We start from the raw sequence: 16,917 nt of genomic DNA, 5'->3' as shown, positions 1-16,917 counted from the left end.
AATTCATCTTGAGGGGGCGTTCTGTTTTTGGATTTTGAGAGGAGAAAAGTTTGTTAATAGGATTTTAGTTCCCATTGATCATGAAACCCACGTTCTTTTTTCAGATTTATATGGGGACCAGGAAAACTTTATTTGCCTAGGGTAAGTGATACATATCTCCTAAGTGCGTAAATAACTTTCTCACCTGGGGGAAAAGTTGCCAACACTTGAATGGGACAAAAATGCTTCTTTTAATAATGGACTTTTATGATTAAAACGGTCATTGCCTTATTTACCTAGGAAACAAAAGAACATGGATAAATGCACTTACTCGATAAGTAACTTATGGGAAAGCAAACAGGGCCTATGAGAAAATTTCAGGGTATTTCTGATTGGATGGTTTTAATTGTGTTTCTCGCAGTAAAACAAAGTAAGGCTAAGGATGGAAAGTAAAAATAAATTAATAAACAAATAAACCTAGAAGAAGGGAGTGAAACATGTAAGTCATGAATAATGACGTTTATATTTGTAAAACTTATGAACCAGATTTTCCATATCTAAAGAAGCTTAAAACCTTTTCTTCCTCTCATCCTCTGAAAGAATAGACCAATTAAAATCATAGTTAATTTGAAAAAGTTGGTAGGAAAAGGCTTGTCTGTGATAACACAAGTTCAATCAAACAGCAATAAATGCTTTCGCATCCCTAACCAGCTGTCCATGTCTACAAACCCTCAACTTCTTGTCTGTGGTAAACTCTGCCTTCAACTTCTCCTATCTTCTCTTAAATCATCTATAAGATGGACATAAAAGCAGAACTTTTAAGATTTTGAATGTTTGTACATAACACTCACACATGATTGTCAAAAGAAGTTCAACTACAACAAAAGCCCTTACCACCACCCATTTGATTGAAAAAGATTTGTCCAATGCTTGCTATTCTTTCTGCTGATGACATTCAACATACAAGTACACCAAGTACAAACACCGATGCACACCTCTACTCCTGGCTGATGCCCATTAAGGATGTCATCCCAAACAGAACCTTGCCAGTGCACTAGATCCACCCCAAGGATGCCTTTTATGTGACAACAGCAATCAGAAGACTAAAATAAACTAGATGTGGCATCTCAACAATCTTCAATCGCTTGCCTGGTTGAAGGATCTTTATCCAAAACATGGATATATGACAGAGACGCTCTTCTTCATCATGTGAAAAGAGGAACGCCTGATTCTTCAGAGGAGGAAGGTTGCAGGGAACGAATTTTGACATCATACTTTCTACAAAAGGACATCCCATTCCCTGAGCTTGAATCTGATCCATCTGGTACAGATGGGTAAGAGAAAGCATTGTCTTCATAAGCATGACCAACGAGGCTCCCACATTTACGACAGAGGAGCTTGGTTCTTCGCCGGAGAAAACCCCATGAGTGCTTGGAGATATAGTAGGGCATGCATCGGAGCTCGTCAACCTGAGTAAATCTGCTCTCATCAATTGAGAAGAATGATATGATCCCCCTCTTTATGGATTTCCCATATTTTGATCCTATTTTTGAGGTGTTCCGATTGGAGGAGCTCAGGTTCAGGGAATATCCACAGGAACCACAGCTGGATAATAAATGGAAAACAGTCAGTTTCTGCACATAGAAAGTAACCACCTACACCTCTGATGAAAATACTGAAATGGAACAGCCAAATAAAAATAAACTAGGGCCAGATGCAAGTAAGAGGAGGAGAAGCCTTGTCTCCACTCCACTCCCTCAGACATACACGAAAGCAAGTGATGTGGTAAAATCAAGCTATTTTTGTATAACCACTCCAAAACATCCTGATCTATGAATAATTATAAACCAAAGGAATGAAAGGAAAACATTTGAAAAAGTTGCTAAAGTCCCCCAAACAGATAGAGAAGTGATTTGGGAGGTCACACATCTTATCCAAACGCAATATTGCAAATACCAATTAATCCGCTTTCTGTCAACCCCACCAGTAATTATGTTATATCAGAGACATCATCAATCAAGCCCACTCCAGAGTACAGTAATTTCATTCAATTAGCCAATGTATCACTTTTTCAAAGATCTTCCACTGAAATTAACTTGATTTCATGACGAACAAAGTTAAAACAATGCAATTAAAAGAGATGACACCATTGATCTTAACTTTAACCATCATTCCATCAAACAGTGATCTTTCGACTCTGTTCCTGAATTCTTCTACAACGCAAATAAACCTTAATAATTAGAAACCCATTTTTATAACAACACCAAATCTTACATCCAATTACACAGACTCAAAAAGATACACAACAAAAAATGATTATTCAGTCTACCATTTCATGAACAAAAAAAGATGCAAAGAGAAAGAGACAACCTAACCTGTAATTCACATCTCTCTGAGACGAAGGGAAGGAAACACTGTAACTTCCATTAGAGCAACTGTCTTGGAGAAACATCTGATACCTCCGTTTGTTTTCTGACGGAAACGAAACGATTACAGAGATGACGACGGCGACAGAAAACAGAGAACGACCAGTTCTACGCAGCGGACGGGCAATAGACGTTAGAAAGCGAAACCCGAAACTGTCAAGTGGACCAGGAGGTGGAGAAGAGGTTGATTCTGCCGCCGAAGTCGAAAGCGGATTCGATTATTAGTTACGCGGCTCGAATCAAATCAAAACCAGTCGAACTGGGAGGTTTTGGACTCAGAAGCCTTGAGGGAGAAGAAAAGCCGTTTCGTTTGGCTGCTTTCAGCGTTCCAGGCGCGGTTTTCCGTGTCTTTATGCGCTGACACGGTCCAACGGATAAAAGATGGGAAAATCTAGAGCCCCAACGGTCCGACCATGATGTGTAAATGTGTTGACAGGTGTGACCCTTCAGGACATTAGTTGGTCCCACCTGAAAGATACACGAGAAGTAAAGCTGATAGCATCCGATGATATCACAACCATCAGATTCTACTTTCAACCAAGATACAGGGATCAAATGATAAAGGAGATTTTCATGGTAGCGACGTCGTCGTCATGTACACGTGTCGATAATTTATTTGCCATTCTTGTACCTCAAATACACGATGAATACAGCACATCAGATAATAGAATTCTAGGTTCGTTGTACCTAGAGGCCACCAACCGTTGATTTTTTTAGAGAGTCTAGACAATGAGATATGGACAAGTGGATGGCCAATACCACGTCAGAGTTCCACTTAATTATCACTTTTCTACGAAGTTTGCTAATTTTAAATGACACGTGTCACTTTATTCTATTTCGAGCTCTACTCACCGATAAGTGATGCAGCAATTTGGGGCAATCGGCTGCCAATCTTGCCACATGGTAGATAACCATCAGTCCTACCACTCCTTGTAATACTGAGCCAATCATGACACACCATGTCAACTTCTTACGCGTGGGTCCCATGCATCAACTGACTGATGTGATGCGTCGTGATTTTGTCGATCTTCGTCCGGTTCCCGCAGAAGATTGGAATTTGTACTCTCACCGATCACCATTGATTTGGTCCTTGATCCCTTTTTGACTTTTATAAGCAAAAGGACATTAGATGTGTACGCGTGAGAGACACGGTGTACCCAAAAATCAGAACTGTCAATTTTTGTGCCAGTAATACGGGTTAATCACGATGCACCACGCAGCTAATTCTTGACACAAGAATAACTAATAGAATACTAGAAAGGATCCATGGCTTTATTGATAAGCAAAATTGGGAACGGAGGTCTGTGACATTTCCAATTAAGTGTTGTCCATCTAAGTCGAATTGAAGTATTATTTACAGGTTAAGTTTAATTTATCAGATCATAATCAAAATTAAAATTAGGCTTTAGTGAGAGTGAATTTAGAAAAGAAAAACGTCTTGGGAAGCCCCTACTCCATACAAGTAAGGAAGATATGCTATAGTTTTGACAAAGTCATGAGTAACTACTGAACCCATTGTTTTGGATCGCTCTCTTTAGTTGTGAATATCAGAATCGCAAAACATCCCTCAGGATTCTCAATTTCCATTGGTGTTCAACGCAAATTAAATCTGTCCTAAGCAAAGTGCTCGAGAGCTATGCGGCAAAAACTAAGAAAGTTCAATATCAGATTCATGACCCCGTATATGGTCCTTAATATGAAATTTAAACTAAAACCTAATTGTGCGACTAACTTGCATTTCAGATCTCTTTGGAGACATCCGATAAAATTGGAATTATCACCTTCTTCTTCTTCTTTTTTATGCACATTATATCCTTTTAAAATCTACTATGCTTGTATAAGTATATATAGTAAGGGCCTGTTCGTTTTCTCCAAAGTCTAACATCTGAAAGTGCAATAATTATATTAAGAGGTATATTGGTATTGGTGAACTCTTATTCATTGTGAACTCTGAAAGCAAAAAATGTTATTCTAGATTCTGAAAATTATCAAATATCCATTTTGACCCCATATATGATATTTTTTGTTTATCTTTTTGGAGATATCACTGGAAAACAAAAAATTGTATGATTATACTTTAAGATATAAGAGATAAAAGGAAATGAACAACTATTTTTCTTTTAAAGTTAAAAAATTCCTCATAAGAGATAAGAATTATGAGGAAACGAACAAGCCCTAAGTTTTGATATTAGTATAAAAAAATGGGGATTACCTGAACCCTACTATGGCCCACTTGCCCAACCCCATTCAGACATCAATTATGGGTTGTCCTATTATATACATACATACATACATCGCATAAAAAATTACTTGTTCCTAGCATTTTATTATAGTCTTTTTTCAACCAACCAAATGAAACACCCATGATTTTGGCATTTTAATAATGAACTACCTTTTTTTTTTTTCAAAATCATTTTTAAAACACGTTATTTTAGTATGGTATCTTTTGTTATATTACTATTTTCAAAACATACCTTTAGCACCATCTCCTAGAACGTGTCATCACTTCAACATCTGGTTGCAACATTATGTTTCACCATCGTTTTTCAAAACATGCTTTCAAAATATAGGTTTTCTTTACTAAAGTTGTTCATGAATCGGTTTGGTTAAATTGCATTCAATTTTGTCAACCGAACCAAAAAAGTCGGGTTGACTTTGAGGCCAATCAAAACCAACCAATAAAGAGAGAAAATCGATTTCAAATTTCATTTTATTTAACATTGCATTAATCGATTTTAATTAAACTGAATTGACTTGTAGCCTAAAAGGTCGACGAGTCCAACCTATACCTATATGCTCCCTACATTTATGACCACTTGGAGTTGGCCAATTGAGTGTTAGTCAGCCCCTATATTTATTTAACATCGGTTTAATGAGGAATAAGGGCATGTTGTCTATTTGATTTTCACTATGAATAGACTCACAAATTTTTACTTTTTTTTGTCAGTTCCTATATTTATTTAACATCGATTTAATGAGGAATAAGGGCATTTTTCTCTTCGGTTTTCACATGAATAGACTCACAACTTTTTACTTTTTTGTTAGTCCCTATATTTATTTTTTGTCAGTCAGATTTTACTTTCTGTGAAAATAGATGAAGATGATTAGAAAGTAGTGATTGTCAATCAAAAGTAAAAGAAACAAAAAACAATATGAGATATATGAAATACGAAAGGCAAATATGCGTATGTATGCTCGGGTTGGTTTCACATCAAGTTACAAAAAGCATAACTTTAACCAAACCAGGACATCAGGTTTTGCCATTTTTTAAACCAAGACCGACTGAACCATTTTAGAAACCAATCATCTTGGATCGAGTCGGTCTGGTTTGGTTGGTTTATAACATCTTCTGAACAGCCCTATTCTTTATTTCATGAAAATGAACGATCCCAAATTCATTTAGGGATTTTAAAATTAGTTTTAAGCAAATGTTTACCCATTCATCGCATATCCTATAACTTGCTAACATGTTTCTTGTAACATCACATAGGAGTCCTAAGCAACAAGCTTTAATCACTAGCACAATTTATCCATTGCAGGCCTGAGAAAACTAGTCCTGAGCACCACCTCTGGGCTAACACCCCGGTTGTAAAAAGTCCCGCATGGCTCAAATCCCTAGGTAATCAGCCATAGGCATTAAATATCAAAGCCCTGGGTAACAAACCCCAAACACCACATCAAAGCCCTAGGTAACCAATCCCAAGCACTGTTAAAGCCCTGGGTAACCAGTTATATTATCCTTACGAGATTATTAATATATTATAGCAATAAAATTACAACAAGTGCCCAAATCACATCGTGGAAACAGTATTGTGTTCCTTCCAAAATCATACACACCAAAGGGGGGTTTCTATTACACTATCTTCATACCATGCCTTCCCCATTGAACACTTCACTCACCAAAATGCAATGTCCTAATCTTTAAAAAACTGTCTTCGAGCCTTAGTAGTTTTAGAAACCAACCAACAACACATCAATCACATTAACCTCGCAACATATGCTTCTTAATAGAACACCTCTATGAATAAACATGGGGGATAATTAATAAAGAATGTGAAGAATAGTAGTACACAAAATTCATCTTCCCCGTGCCACTTGCATGTGCATTAATAATATAGTCAATGGAATGCATAGAGCCGGTAATCCAACCTGACAACAACAACCTAAATAACTTTACTTCCCTACACTCCTCTCCCACTAACATACCACTTTCAAAGAAGTGCTCGTAGAGAATCAGCTATCCCAAACCCCAACTCCAAAAGATATATACGCACAAAATTACCAGACCCAATTCCAAAGAGGCTAATTATAAGTACATATAACTTAGCATCGCAGAGATTGTGATGAGGACATGAGGGATTAACCTTGCGATGAGAGATGCGATGGCACAAAGGAAACCATTGGAACACTGGTGATAAACATTATGTTGATTAATGGTTTGACAGACAAACATTGTAATGGATGCTCTTGGTGGTTGAAGATTGCTTTAGAACAACAAATACAAACCACTTCTGTCTACGATGGGCTAAAAGCACCACCCACAACTAGTTATGATCACAGTAGATGAAATATGCTTCCATGTTCATTGTGATTAGCTATGATGACTCACTTCATTGCAACAACCAAGTCATCCAGATACATTAGCATCGTAAAAGGGTTGGTGTTCCTAGCACATGGTTGCGAGCAAACTCTCAACGAGTCGTAGACAAGACGCACGATGTGAGAATCCTAAGGGAAAGAGGAAATCCTAATCCCATAAAATCCTCACTCACTAGACACGTGGCAAAACCCCAACATAGTTTACCCAATAAAGACTAGAGAATCTTGATCCTATTTCCTTATGAGAAGAGTCCTTATTCAAACATTTCTCTTTATAACTTTGGGATCCCCTCTACAAAAAAAAAGGGGAGATAACCTTCCTCCCAGACAAGATACCACTCACTGTAGCCCTAACCTTCTTCGTCCCCTCTTTCTCTCCACCATTGTTGTTCTCTTTGGACCTTTAGAGACTTGACAAATCGATTGGAGTCCATGACACTTACAACATCAACATTTTTTATTTGCACCTTTTTTCAAAACCATAGTGGTTGCTTTTGTTAAGGTCAATACACAAGGGAGTTCTTTTAAGGATTATAGGATTATTAGAAAACGCAAGGAGGTTTTTATAATTTTTCCCATTTTAAATGGAGCTTAAATTTATTTTAAATTAATTAAACTATATTTAAATTAATAATTTTTTATTAAACTTTGTTTTTATTGGTCCTTATTAAATTTAATTAATTATATTAAGTTCTATTTTTTAGTAGAACATAAGTTCATTTTAAATTAGTAAAAACTAATTATAGATCTAATAATCTTTAGTTTGATATTAGCTTTAAATTGATATTATTTTTTTTGTGGTTTTGGGTTTCCTAAAAGCTGCCCTATTCAGTTTGTGTAGTTGAACCATACAAATCATCACTACTTGACCCTTTTGACCCAATCATTGGGTCATAAGTTACAATATACAATGTATTGAGGATGATCTTTTCTTTCTTTTGGATAACATTTTTGCTATTATTGTAGCCCCACTATACAAAAAAAATAAAATAAAATAATTGTTGGCCTCAAATTTCAATTTTCAGCTCTTATATTTATAAAAAAATTAAAAACAAATAAACTTTATATTCTACATATATAGATCGGTGGTGTATCATGGTTTGACTCGTCCAACCTAGATGGTTAACTATTGACACATGACCTAGAGGCAAAAATTATTAGGCCTCTAAGTCAATTTTTAAAACACCAATTTTATTTGTTGGGTGAAGTAAATAATATTTATTTTGAAATGCAAATTACTTGACTAATAACTTAAAAAATTAACTATCTTTTAAATGAAAGTAGATTATTTATCCTAAAAATATATCTTTGAATATCTTCACTTCAATATCATTGATCTTTATTAATAATTAGATTTAATGTAAATATGTCTAATATATATAAAATTATAGTTAAATTGAAATGGATATAGACATAGATAAAGTTAATGAATTTTAGGCAATTTAATGAAGTAATGGAGAGGATAAAGAATTAACATTATGAGTTATTGAAGGAGAGATAGTAAATGGCATAACTAATGAGGTGAGATAATTAAAAAAGTTAGTTGAAAAGAGGATCGAGATTTATTGGTGAATTAATAAGGAGAGTTAAAAGTTTTAAAGATGATTGGCCACTTGAAGTATTTTTGTTCAACTTTAAAATTAGAAAAATAAAAAAAGCAGAAAAAAGATAAATGCCTTTGAGAAGAAACTATAAAGCAAACGAAATTGCTAGTTTGGCACACCCCATTTTAATATATAGATATAGATTATGATAGAGGTGACTCAAAGCTAATAATTGGTGTGAAGGGCGTCATAGGAAGGGTTAATTGACTAGGATCTACTCACAACAAAAGTTGTACCAACACAGTACCAACATTATCTGTGTACACCTGACTGTGAGGTTGGGACCCACCATGTCCAGACATAGAACATGTTAGAATGCATTTAAACCTTTTTTTTTTTTTTTTGTGAGGGGTTAATAGTCTAATATCCTGTATTCTTACATCTTTAGAGAAGATAACTTTGTTGTGGATTGATTAGCAAATAAGGGTCATGCATTTGAAGGATCAGGTGCTGTGAAGTCAAGTAATTTGCTTTTCAGATGTTTGGGGGAGGGCTACCCTTTGTGTGTAGAACGTTTTAATTTGCCTTTTTGCCTTTTCCTTTTGTTTATTATTGATTTATACATAATATATAGGGAAAATCTATGATGCGGAAAAGATGTGGTCTGGAACGAGATAATATCTTATTTGCCACCACGTTTTAGATTCTAATTTATTGGTCAATTGTTTTTTGGATATCATATTTTTTTCTATATAATAGTCGAACCCATATTATTGATTTATACATATGTTATTTATATTACACTTTTGCAAATTTTTTATATCATTTATTTTTTTTATAAAAAAATGTATATATATGATGAAAATAGTTTAAAAAAAACTTGTATTTTTTGTTTTTCTTTATTTAAAATGTTTATTTTCTTTTTCGTTTAATAATTATTATTTCTTTAAAACTAAATCAGATCAGATCAGATTCAGATATCCAACATCTTTATCAGATTTGAATTTAAATCAATGTCTCTGAGATTTGATCAAATCGGGTCGAAGTTGTAGTATCAGATTCGAATATGCTCTTATTCAAATCCAATCTGATCTATTTGCATCCCTAAGACCAAAGCTCTGATTTGGAATAAGATCGATTAGGCTTGGATCGGGTTCAGAATACCTAAGGAGTAGGCTTGAGCCCCCACTGTAAGAAAATTAAAAAGCACTTCCGTACAAAATATATACATGGTGAGAAGCCAAAAAAAAGCACTTCTGTACAAAGTATATAGGGAAAGGGTGACAATGGACATCCTTGCCAAAGTTCCCTTGAGGGTTAAAAGTTCTACAAGGGGTCCCATTAAATAAAATAGACGTGCTTGCAGACGTGGTACAGTGAAATATAAGTGTGCAGAAATAGGGTTCAAATCCAAGAGAAGAAAGTATTTATATAACAAATGCCCATTCAACGCGGTCATATCGATCCTTTAGATAAATCTAGCTTCAAGAGAAAATAACTTTTCTTACTTTTTGTTTTCATGGTGTGGACTGTGTAATATAGACTGATTATTTTCTCTAATAAAGGCTTCATCCGATTCACAATAATCTTGACAATGATCTTTGCACATAAAATTGCAAAGTCCAATAGACCAGCAAGACAGATTAAATTGAATTAATCCGGTCCAAAATATTTATTAGATTGTATTAGATCTGGTTCATTCATAATAAATTTATATTAGATTGGATCAGATTAAGCCAATATCTTATCCATTGATATAGGATAAGAATATAGGTGTCAATAGACCGGATTTGAATTGAAACTAATCTAAATCAAAACGAATTTAAACAAATTAAACAGTCCAGCTAAAAGTAAAAAATATTCATTGGATTGGATTATACCAGACCGAATTGAAGCAAATCCAGTCCAATTGACACCCCATATCATCATCTTAATTTTTTTTAACCAATGTCAGTAGTCGTATTTTTTTCTTGGAAGCCTAAATGTGAAAATAATGGATATTCCCCATCTTTTACCCAGTTTAGTCAGACTTGTTATTGCCAATATTCTCTTTTTTATCGAGCAGTGTCTCCAATTGAGTATGTAGGGTTTGTTCTGACTTCCGAGTGGTTTCCGGTGCAGCCTGAAATTCCTTGTAGGTCTACGTTTCTGCAGAAAATCTCCTCTAGTTTAGAACCAAGCCAAGTGAAAAAGATGTTAGGCTTCCTGGTAAGGGTGTCAATACACCAGGTTTGGGTTGGACTCAATCCGAACCAAAGCCAATTCAAACAGTTTGCACAGTCCAAAATGTTGTATATCGGGTTGGATGTGTGGTCCATGATGTTCATAGACCGAATCGGATATACTCATCATGAACCCAAAGGTGCGTTCAATTCGTATGAGGACCTGCCCTAGGTTGCTCTATTGAACTTCAATGGGGGAGTGAATATTCAGAACATAAATCTCTAAAGTATCTCAGTGATTTATGAATGCACCACCAAATCTCTCAACCTGGAAGTCATGAGCAGAATGGCGTTGCAGACAAAAAAGAAAACACAATATTACTTCAGCGTGTTGAATTCTGTTTCAGATGCAATTTGTTAGACTGTTGTATCAAATGTAGTTCATGGTGGCCACCTCTCCATGTGGAGTAAATTTTGGGATTAAAAAAATGTAATTCATGGTGGCCCAATTCCCGTTATTCCCTTTCTTGTTCCAGCTTTTTACAACCATACATGTATTCCACACGGCCGGTACCCATTTTGGGTGACTTGTGTGTATGGGTTCTAATAACTTTTTAATAATAACAATATTTTTTTAGATATTGTTAGTGATTAATTTTATTATTATTTTAATTATTTTAACAATTAATCATTTTATTAGTTTATTATGATCATTTCATTAATTATTGACCAATTTACTAAAACGTTAAACAAACATTCCCCTCTCTAGTCTCTATGGGTAAAATAGTCATTTGTCATTTCTTTAAATATTTATATTTTAAAACAACATTCTCTGCATTCAATATCAACCATAAAGAGTTCCACCAATTCCAATATACCTTTAAAAGAATAAACAATTTCACATTTGAGACAGGCTGAATTTGGAAAGAGCACAAATGCAAATATATAGAATACAAAACCTTATATTTTGTATGTATTTATACTGTACATATTTACATTTATAGTCCTTCCAAACTGAGCCTTAGGTTCAACTTAAAAAGAATATAAACACAAATATATAAAATATAAATACATACAAAATATAAGATTCTACACTCTATATATTTATATTTATACCTCTTTCACACTAAGTCTTTAGTACAAATAATTAACAAGCCCTTATTTGATTCTCTTCAATAAAATAATGCTAATAATGGAGTTTATTTACATACAAAATGGATCCAAGAAAAAACATAATCAGCAGCTTTGACTTGTTATGAATAGAGACGGGGTCCCATGTCTGAAGGGAGGAGTTTCAAAGAGTTGCATGAGCTCATTGTCACTAGAGTTCCCCATTTTTTTTCTGGATATCCATATGTACCAATTGGGGCCCACCCAAGCCCCATGCTCCATTCCTAAAACATCCCCTTGTGCAAAAATGACCAACTCAGTTACTTCAATTAACCCATTTCTTCCAGAAAGGCCTCATTTCTTGTATCCGATAGTGGCTAGAGTAGAATGAAGTTGATTTATTGAATATTCATGAAAAAGGGGAGAGAAGAAAATAAAAAGTATAATTAATAAAATGCCCGTTATCAGAAGCTCATAAACTACAATCAAAATAGATTTCAACCAACTCTTTACTCCAAGACAAACACCACCACCACCCAATAGTCCAAAATTTAGGTAAAGTTGCCGTAGTTGCCCATGCCTTCCATGCTCAGCCGTTGCTGTCAGCCTCACTATACTGGGAGTATTCATCAAGTATGACTGAATGCGCTTAGAATGAGACAATTTAAGGAAAAGACAAGTAAATAGTAGGACAAGTCTGAAAAGTGGGATGGTGTGGTCAATCCATATCATTGTTCAGATTTCGGACCTTTGGATTATTTCCACCCATACCTTCAATTGATTTTCACTTCTTGTCATCCTGATAAGTACGATTGCTATGTATAAAGGTCTTTACTTGAATGCCAGTAAAAGAAAATGATTTATAACCGTTCGACCCGATAATCAGATCCCCCTGACTGATTCAGCCACCAGAGAGATTTTCTCTAATCAATCTAGTGGGAGCTAATTGATTGAAAACAATGCCTAATTAACAATTTCGTTAAAAGAAAAATATGGTTGGTTGATTGAAGGAGGATAGTTTAACTAAATTAATGGATTTTCTCTCATATGTGTGCTTAAATTTCTTGCCAAGTGGCACTTTTACAAAACTCCCCAATCATATATAAAGATCAATTGGAGATGTTGGACCAGCAAACATGCGAAAATAATACAAATTCTAATTACTCATATGTCTTTCAAATCAATATTGTGGGGTCGTCCATTGAAATGGAAAACATTACCTATATTAGCATCCTGAATGTTGTCAATTGAAGAAGGAAATCATAGTTGGCCGAAAATGTTTTCTATCTTTCAACTTGATTCAAATTTTATAGGTGGGTCTCTCTAAATCAGATACCGTTATAAATTGAGGAAGGGACCACTCCTTCAGCTCCTGAAAACCTTTTTCTTGTAGAAAAAAAGGAAGACGATTTCATGGGATCATGCCCATTAGAAGTTGTTGCAGCTTCCGTCCTCAAATCAGTGCAATCGAGATGCCTAAAATTAAATTGCTTCAACTTTCACTTCAAGAGTTCAAGTTCTCAAACTTTTGTTATCAAGAAAGCTTTCAGCAAATTATTACAATTAAAGGACCTACCTTCCGATGCTATCTGATTTGAGGTGTTGTGAATTGAGAATGCAATCAGATAATCATACATATTTGGATGAGGTTGAAGGGAAAGGATGAAACCGTATACTAAAGAGATCTGCAACAACATAAGGGGTCAGAGGCCCCATGAATTATTGTTCGGATAGGCAATCCGTCGTTCAAGTTAGTAAAACAACAGGATCAATCGAGATGAGCAAAATAGAATAGTGCTAGCTCGAGCCGAGGAAGTAACAACAAAGGGTGCTAGGTGAATGAAGAGCCAAAAGTCTTTTACCTCGAGTGTAGGGTGCCTATTTATAACCAAACATCCTAGCCATAATCGGATTAAGTTTCCGAAATTGTCGGGATGAAATTATGCGTCGAGCTGTTTGGAGGATTTCCCTTTTCTCTACGAAGTTTTCTTCCTTGTCTATTCTCTAAATTGCGCTCTTCTGTCATACGGTTTCAGATGACAAAGCTACTGTGGTCCGAGAAGGGCAGCCACGTAATCTGCCAAGCGACGTCCTCGTCCAAATAGGATACCATCCGAACACCTTCTACAATTAAAGAGTAGCATCGTAATTCATGTTCAAATCAAGGTACAATTAATCCCTCCAAATTCCTTATACAACTGTAAATCATCAAATTTATTAGGTTGTGCCCGCAATAAGCCATAATTATAAGTCATCAAGCATTTTAGGTCGTTTCCATGACAAGAGAATCAAAGGACGTCCTTTGCTTAAAAAAACATAAAAAAAAAAGATTATATCCCAATTACATTTATAAAAAAATATATTAAATATTTTAATTTGTCTTCATTTTTTTTTGTGCTTCAAATTTGTGTCAACAAATGCAAAATCATATATAAAACTTAACCATATATGCATTGTATAAACTTAGAGAGAGCACTTTGATCAATTTAATTACATTAAATTATTTATTAGCTGGTTTAGGGGGTGTTGGATAAAGTGAATTAATGACCCAATGTTTTTGTTTTCACCTCTTTACAAATGTGCCATGTCAAAAAAAAAAAAAAAAAAAAACATGTTAGTAACTTCGTTTTTGTTTTAGAAGTGAAAATAAGAAGATTTGTTTTTAAAAACAATTCATATTTTTAGGGTAAAATACAAAAACCTCGCCTAAAGTTTTTAACAATCATAAAAACCTCTTCTATAATTTCAATTTAGCAAAACCCTCCCCTAAATTTTTAAAGAATGCAACAAAAAACTCTCTTCCGTTAATGATCAAGACTGAAAATGTTAAAGCGATGAATCAATTTTTCTAAAACATCTATTTTACCGAAATAGGTAACTTCCCTTTCCTATGCTAAACTCACCCAGACCTTCTTTTGTTTAATATGAAGCTCCAAAACATTGAAAAAAAAAATGTCTGAAGCTCCCAAGACTAACAATCTCACAGCATCCAACCTCTTCCAACTCAGATAGTCTTCATCATAAACCACCAAGGCCCCCAACACATCATTTCTAACCTCTATGAAACCCAGCGACACAACTTCCTCCTCCCATACTTTCTTTGTTATTATTCATGGAGAAAGATTTTAGAATAATTAAGTCATACTTCATGCATGGTGCTTTATCAAGCTTCGGAGGAAAAAGAAACATGCCAGAAATAATTAAGTCATACCTCATAGCATAGAAAAATACTTTTTGGGGAATTTTGATATAAAAAAGAATTCTTCTATTGGCCAGAAACAATGAATCGAGAAGAAATCATAGATGGTAGACATGATCAAGCTAGACAGCATAGAGCTAATCTATCTGGGAAGTTAACACAGGGCATGCATGTCCCATGAGTCCCCTTGTTTGATATATAGATTGAGCATATCGATCACCTCTCTAAATCAAACAAGACAGACAACCACACATCGTATAGGATAACCATTCGGATTACTTTTCCGGATTAAAACTATAGATGGCAACATAGGGTATCCATGAAAACTGCCCTTTTCATTCTTAAACTTGATTAAGCATTCTTAATCTCAAACCATTGCACCGGTTGATACTGCTCAGGCAACATTGGAGACAAAGGTGGCCCTGGTTAAGAGAGCACTAGGTTCTTCCAAACATGGATTTTTAGCCGAGTTGGTTAGTCGTGATTACCAAAAACAACAGTTGTAAGACTAGCCGGTTAGGAAAAACATTGGATGAGATGGAATAGCAGAAAACCCAACCCACTTTTTTCTTCTTTCATATCACTTTCTTTCTTTCTTTCTCCTAACGAAGGTGGGAGCGGGAAAATAATAGAACAGAAGGAAAATTTCTCTCTAAAGAAACAAGAACGAAGAAGGTTGAAACATGAAAGAAGGTAATTTTGTTGCTTGATTAGAATAAAATCATTAAATGACGCTTAGGGCTAATTTTATAACTATTGATGTTTTTCATCTTGGTGATTGACAGAAGGGAGGTTTTCGTCACATTCTTTAAAAATTTAAGGGAGGCTTTTGCTAAAGTAAAACTATATTGTCAGAAACTTCAGGGAATGTTTTGTATTTTACCCTATTTTTTAAAACAAAGAACTCATTTGCACAATGGTTGTTTATTTTTATTTTGAAAAACATTTTGTTTTCAAACCATATGATTGTGATTTATTTTTTAAACTGCAATTGATAAGAATGTCACGTCCCAATGGCCCCTTAATCAATTGAATGGTTAAGTAATGAAATATTTATTGGGTGTGTGTGTTGGGGGGCAGGGGGGTGTTTGATGAGCCAGGATCTCCTCCTGCTTACATTTATTTTAGTCACACATGGAGAACATCTCATCCTCTTCATAGTATTATGTAGAGGGAGATGTTCCCAATTTACAGGGGGTGATGTATTGTGGATAGGCATGGGCAGAATTCTCGTGAGCAAGAGATCCAGAGTGGTGCTTGATCCAGTTTGCTTTCTCATAGGAGTCAGGACCAAATAATAGTAGATCAGCGAACTTTGTGGTTTAAAGGAAGAAATACCACATCCAAACCAAATACTTTTTTTTTTTTTTATCAATACATTCCAACCAAATACTTACAGCGCCAGCTTTCAACTACATACACATACATAATAGGGGTAGGGGGGTGTTCATTATATCGTCCACACCAAACCAAACTAAAGTGAAAATGGTGGTTTGGTTTGCCATTCATTTAAATTTCGGTTTACCGTTTCAGTTCAGTTCTTTGTATTTTAGAAATCAAATCAAATCATTTATATTTATATTCTAATATTAATAAAATAAATTCTTGAAAATACTCACTCATTCTCTCTAACCCTTACCTACACTTGAACTTGTTTCAAATTCAACCTACTAGATACTCAACTCAAGTAAGCCTTGTTCCAAGTCCCAACTATTTACACGAATTCTGTTCTGCCATTCCACTCTATTGAGTGTCATATTTCAAATTCAAACCACCAGATAATAAGTAACCATCGAGCATTCAATGCTTGAGGGCTTGTTGCTGAAAAACTCAAATATTCAAAACATTATTGCACATATGGCCAGGTGGGGGTTTGCAAGCAAATGAGAAACCAGAGC

General features: G+C 35.0%; 1 protein-coding gene across 1 annotated transcript; it reads right to left on the bottom strand.

Annotated features, from left to right (window-relative positions):
• Positions 1–576: 576 nt before the first annotated feature.
• On the bottom strand, positions 577–2,739 carry LOC148852031 (uncharacterized protein At4g08330, chloroplastic-like). The gene is made up of 2 exons (XM_088947596.1): positions 2,355–2,739; positions 577–1,584 (listed from the first exon to the last, which is right to left on the bottom strand). The coding sequence occupies exons 1-2, from the start codon at positions 2,429–2,431 to the stop codon at positions 1,185–1,187; spliced, it is 477 nt and encodes a 158-aa protein (XP_088803722.1). The 5' UTR covers positions 2,432–2,739; the 3' UTR covers positions 577–1,184.
• Between the last annotated feature and the right edge of the window lie 14,178 nt (positions 2,740–16,917).

The sequence above is a fragment of the Nelumbo lutea genome, chromosome 5, assembly GCF_056320005.1.
Source record: "Nelumbo lutea isolate HS-2025 chromosome 5, American lotus-T2T, whole genome shotgun sequence".
Lineage (NCBI taxonomy): Eukaryota > Viridiplantae > Streptophyta > Magnoliopsida > Proteales > Nelumbonaceae > Nelumbo > Nelumbo lutea.
This window is presented reverse-complemented; position numbering and strand designations above follow the sequence as displayed.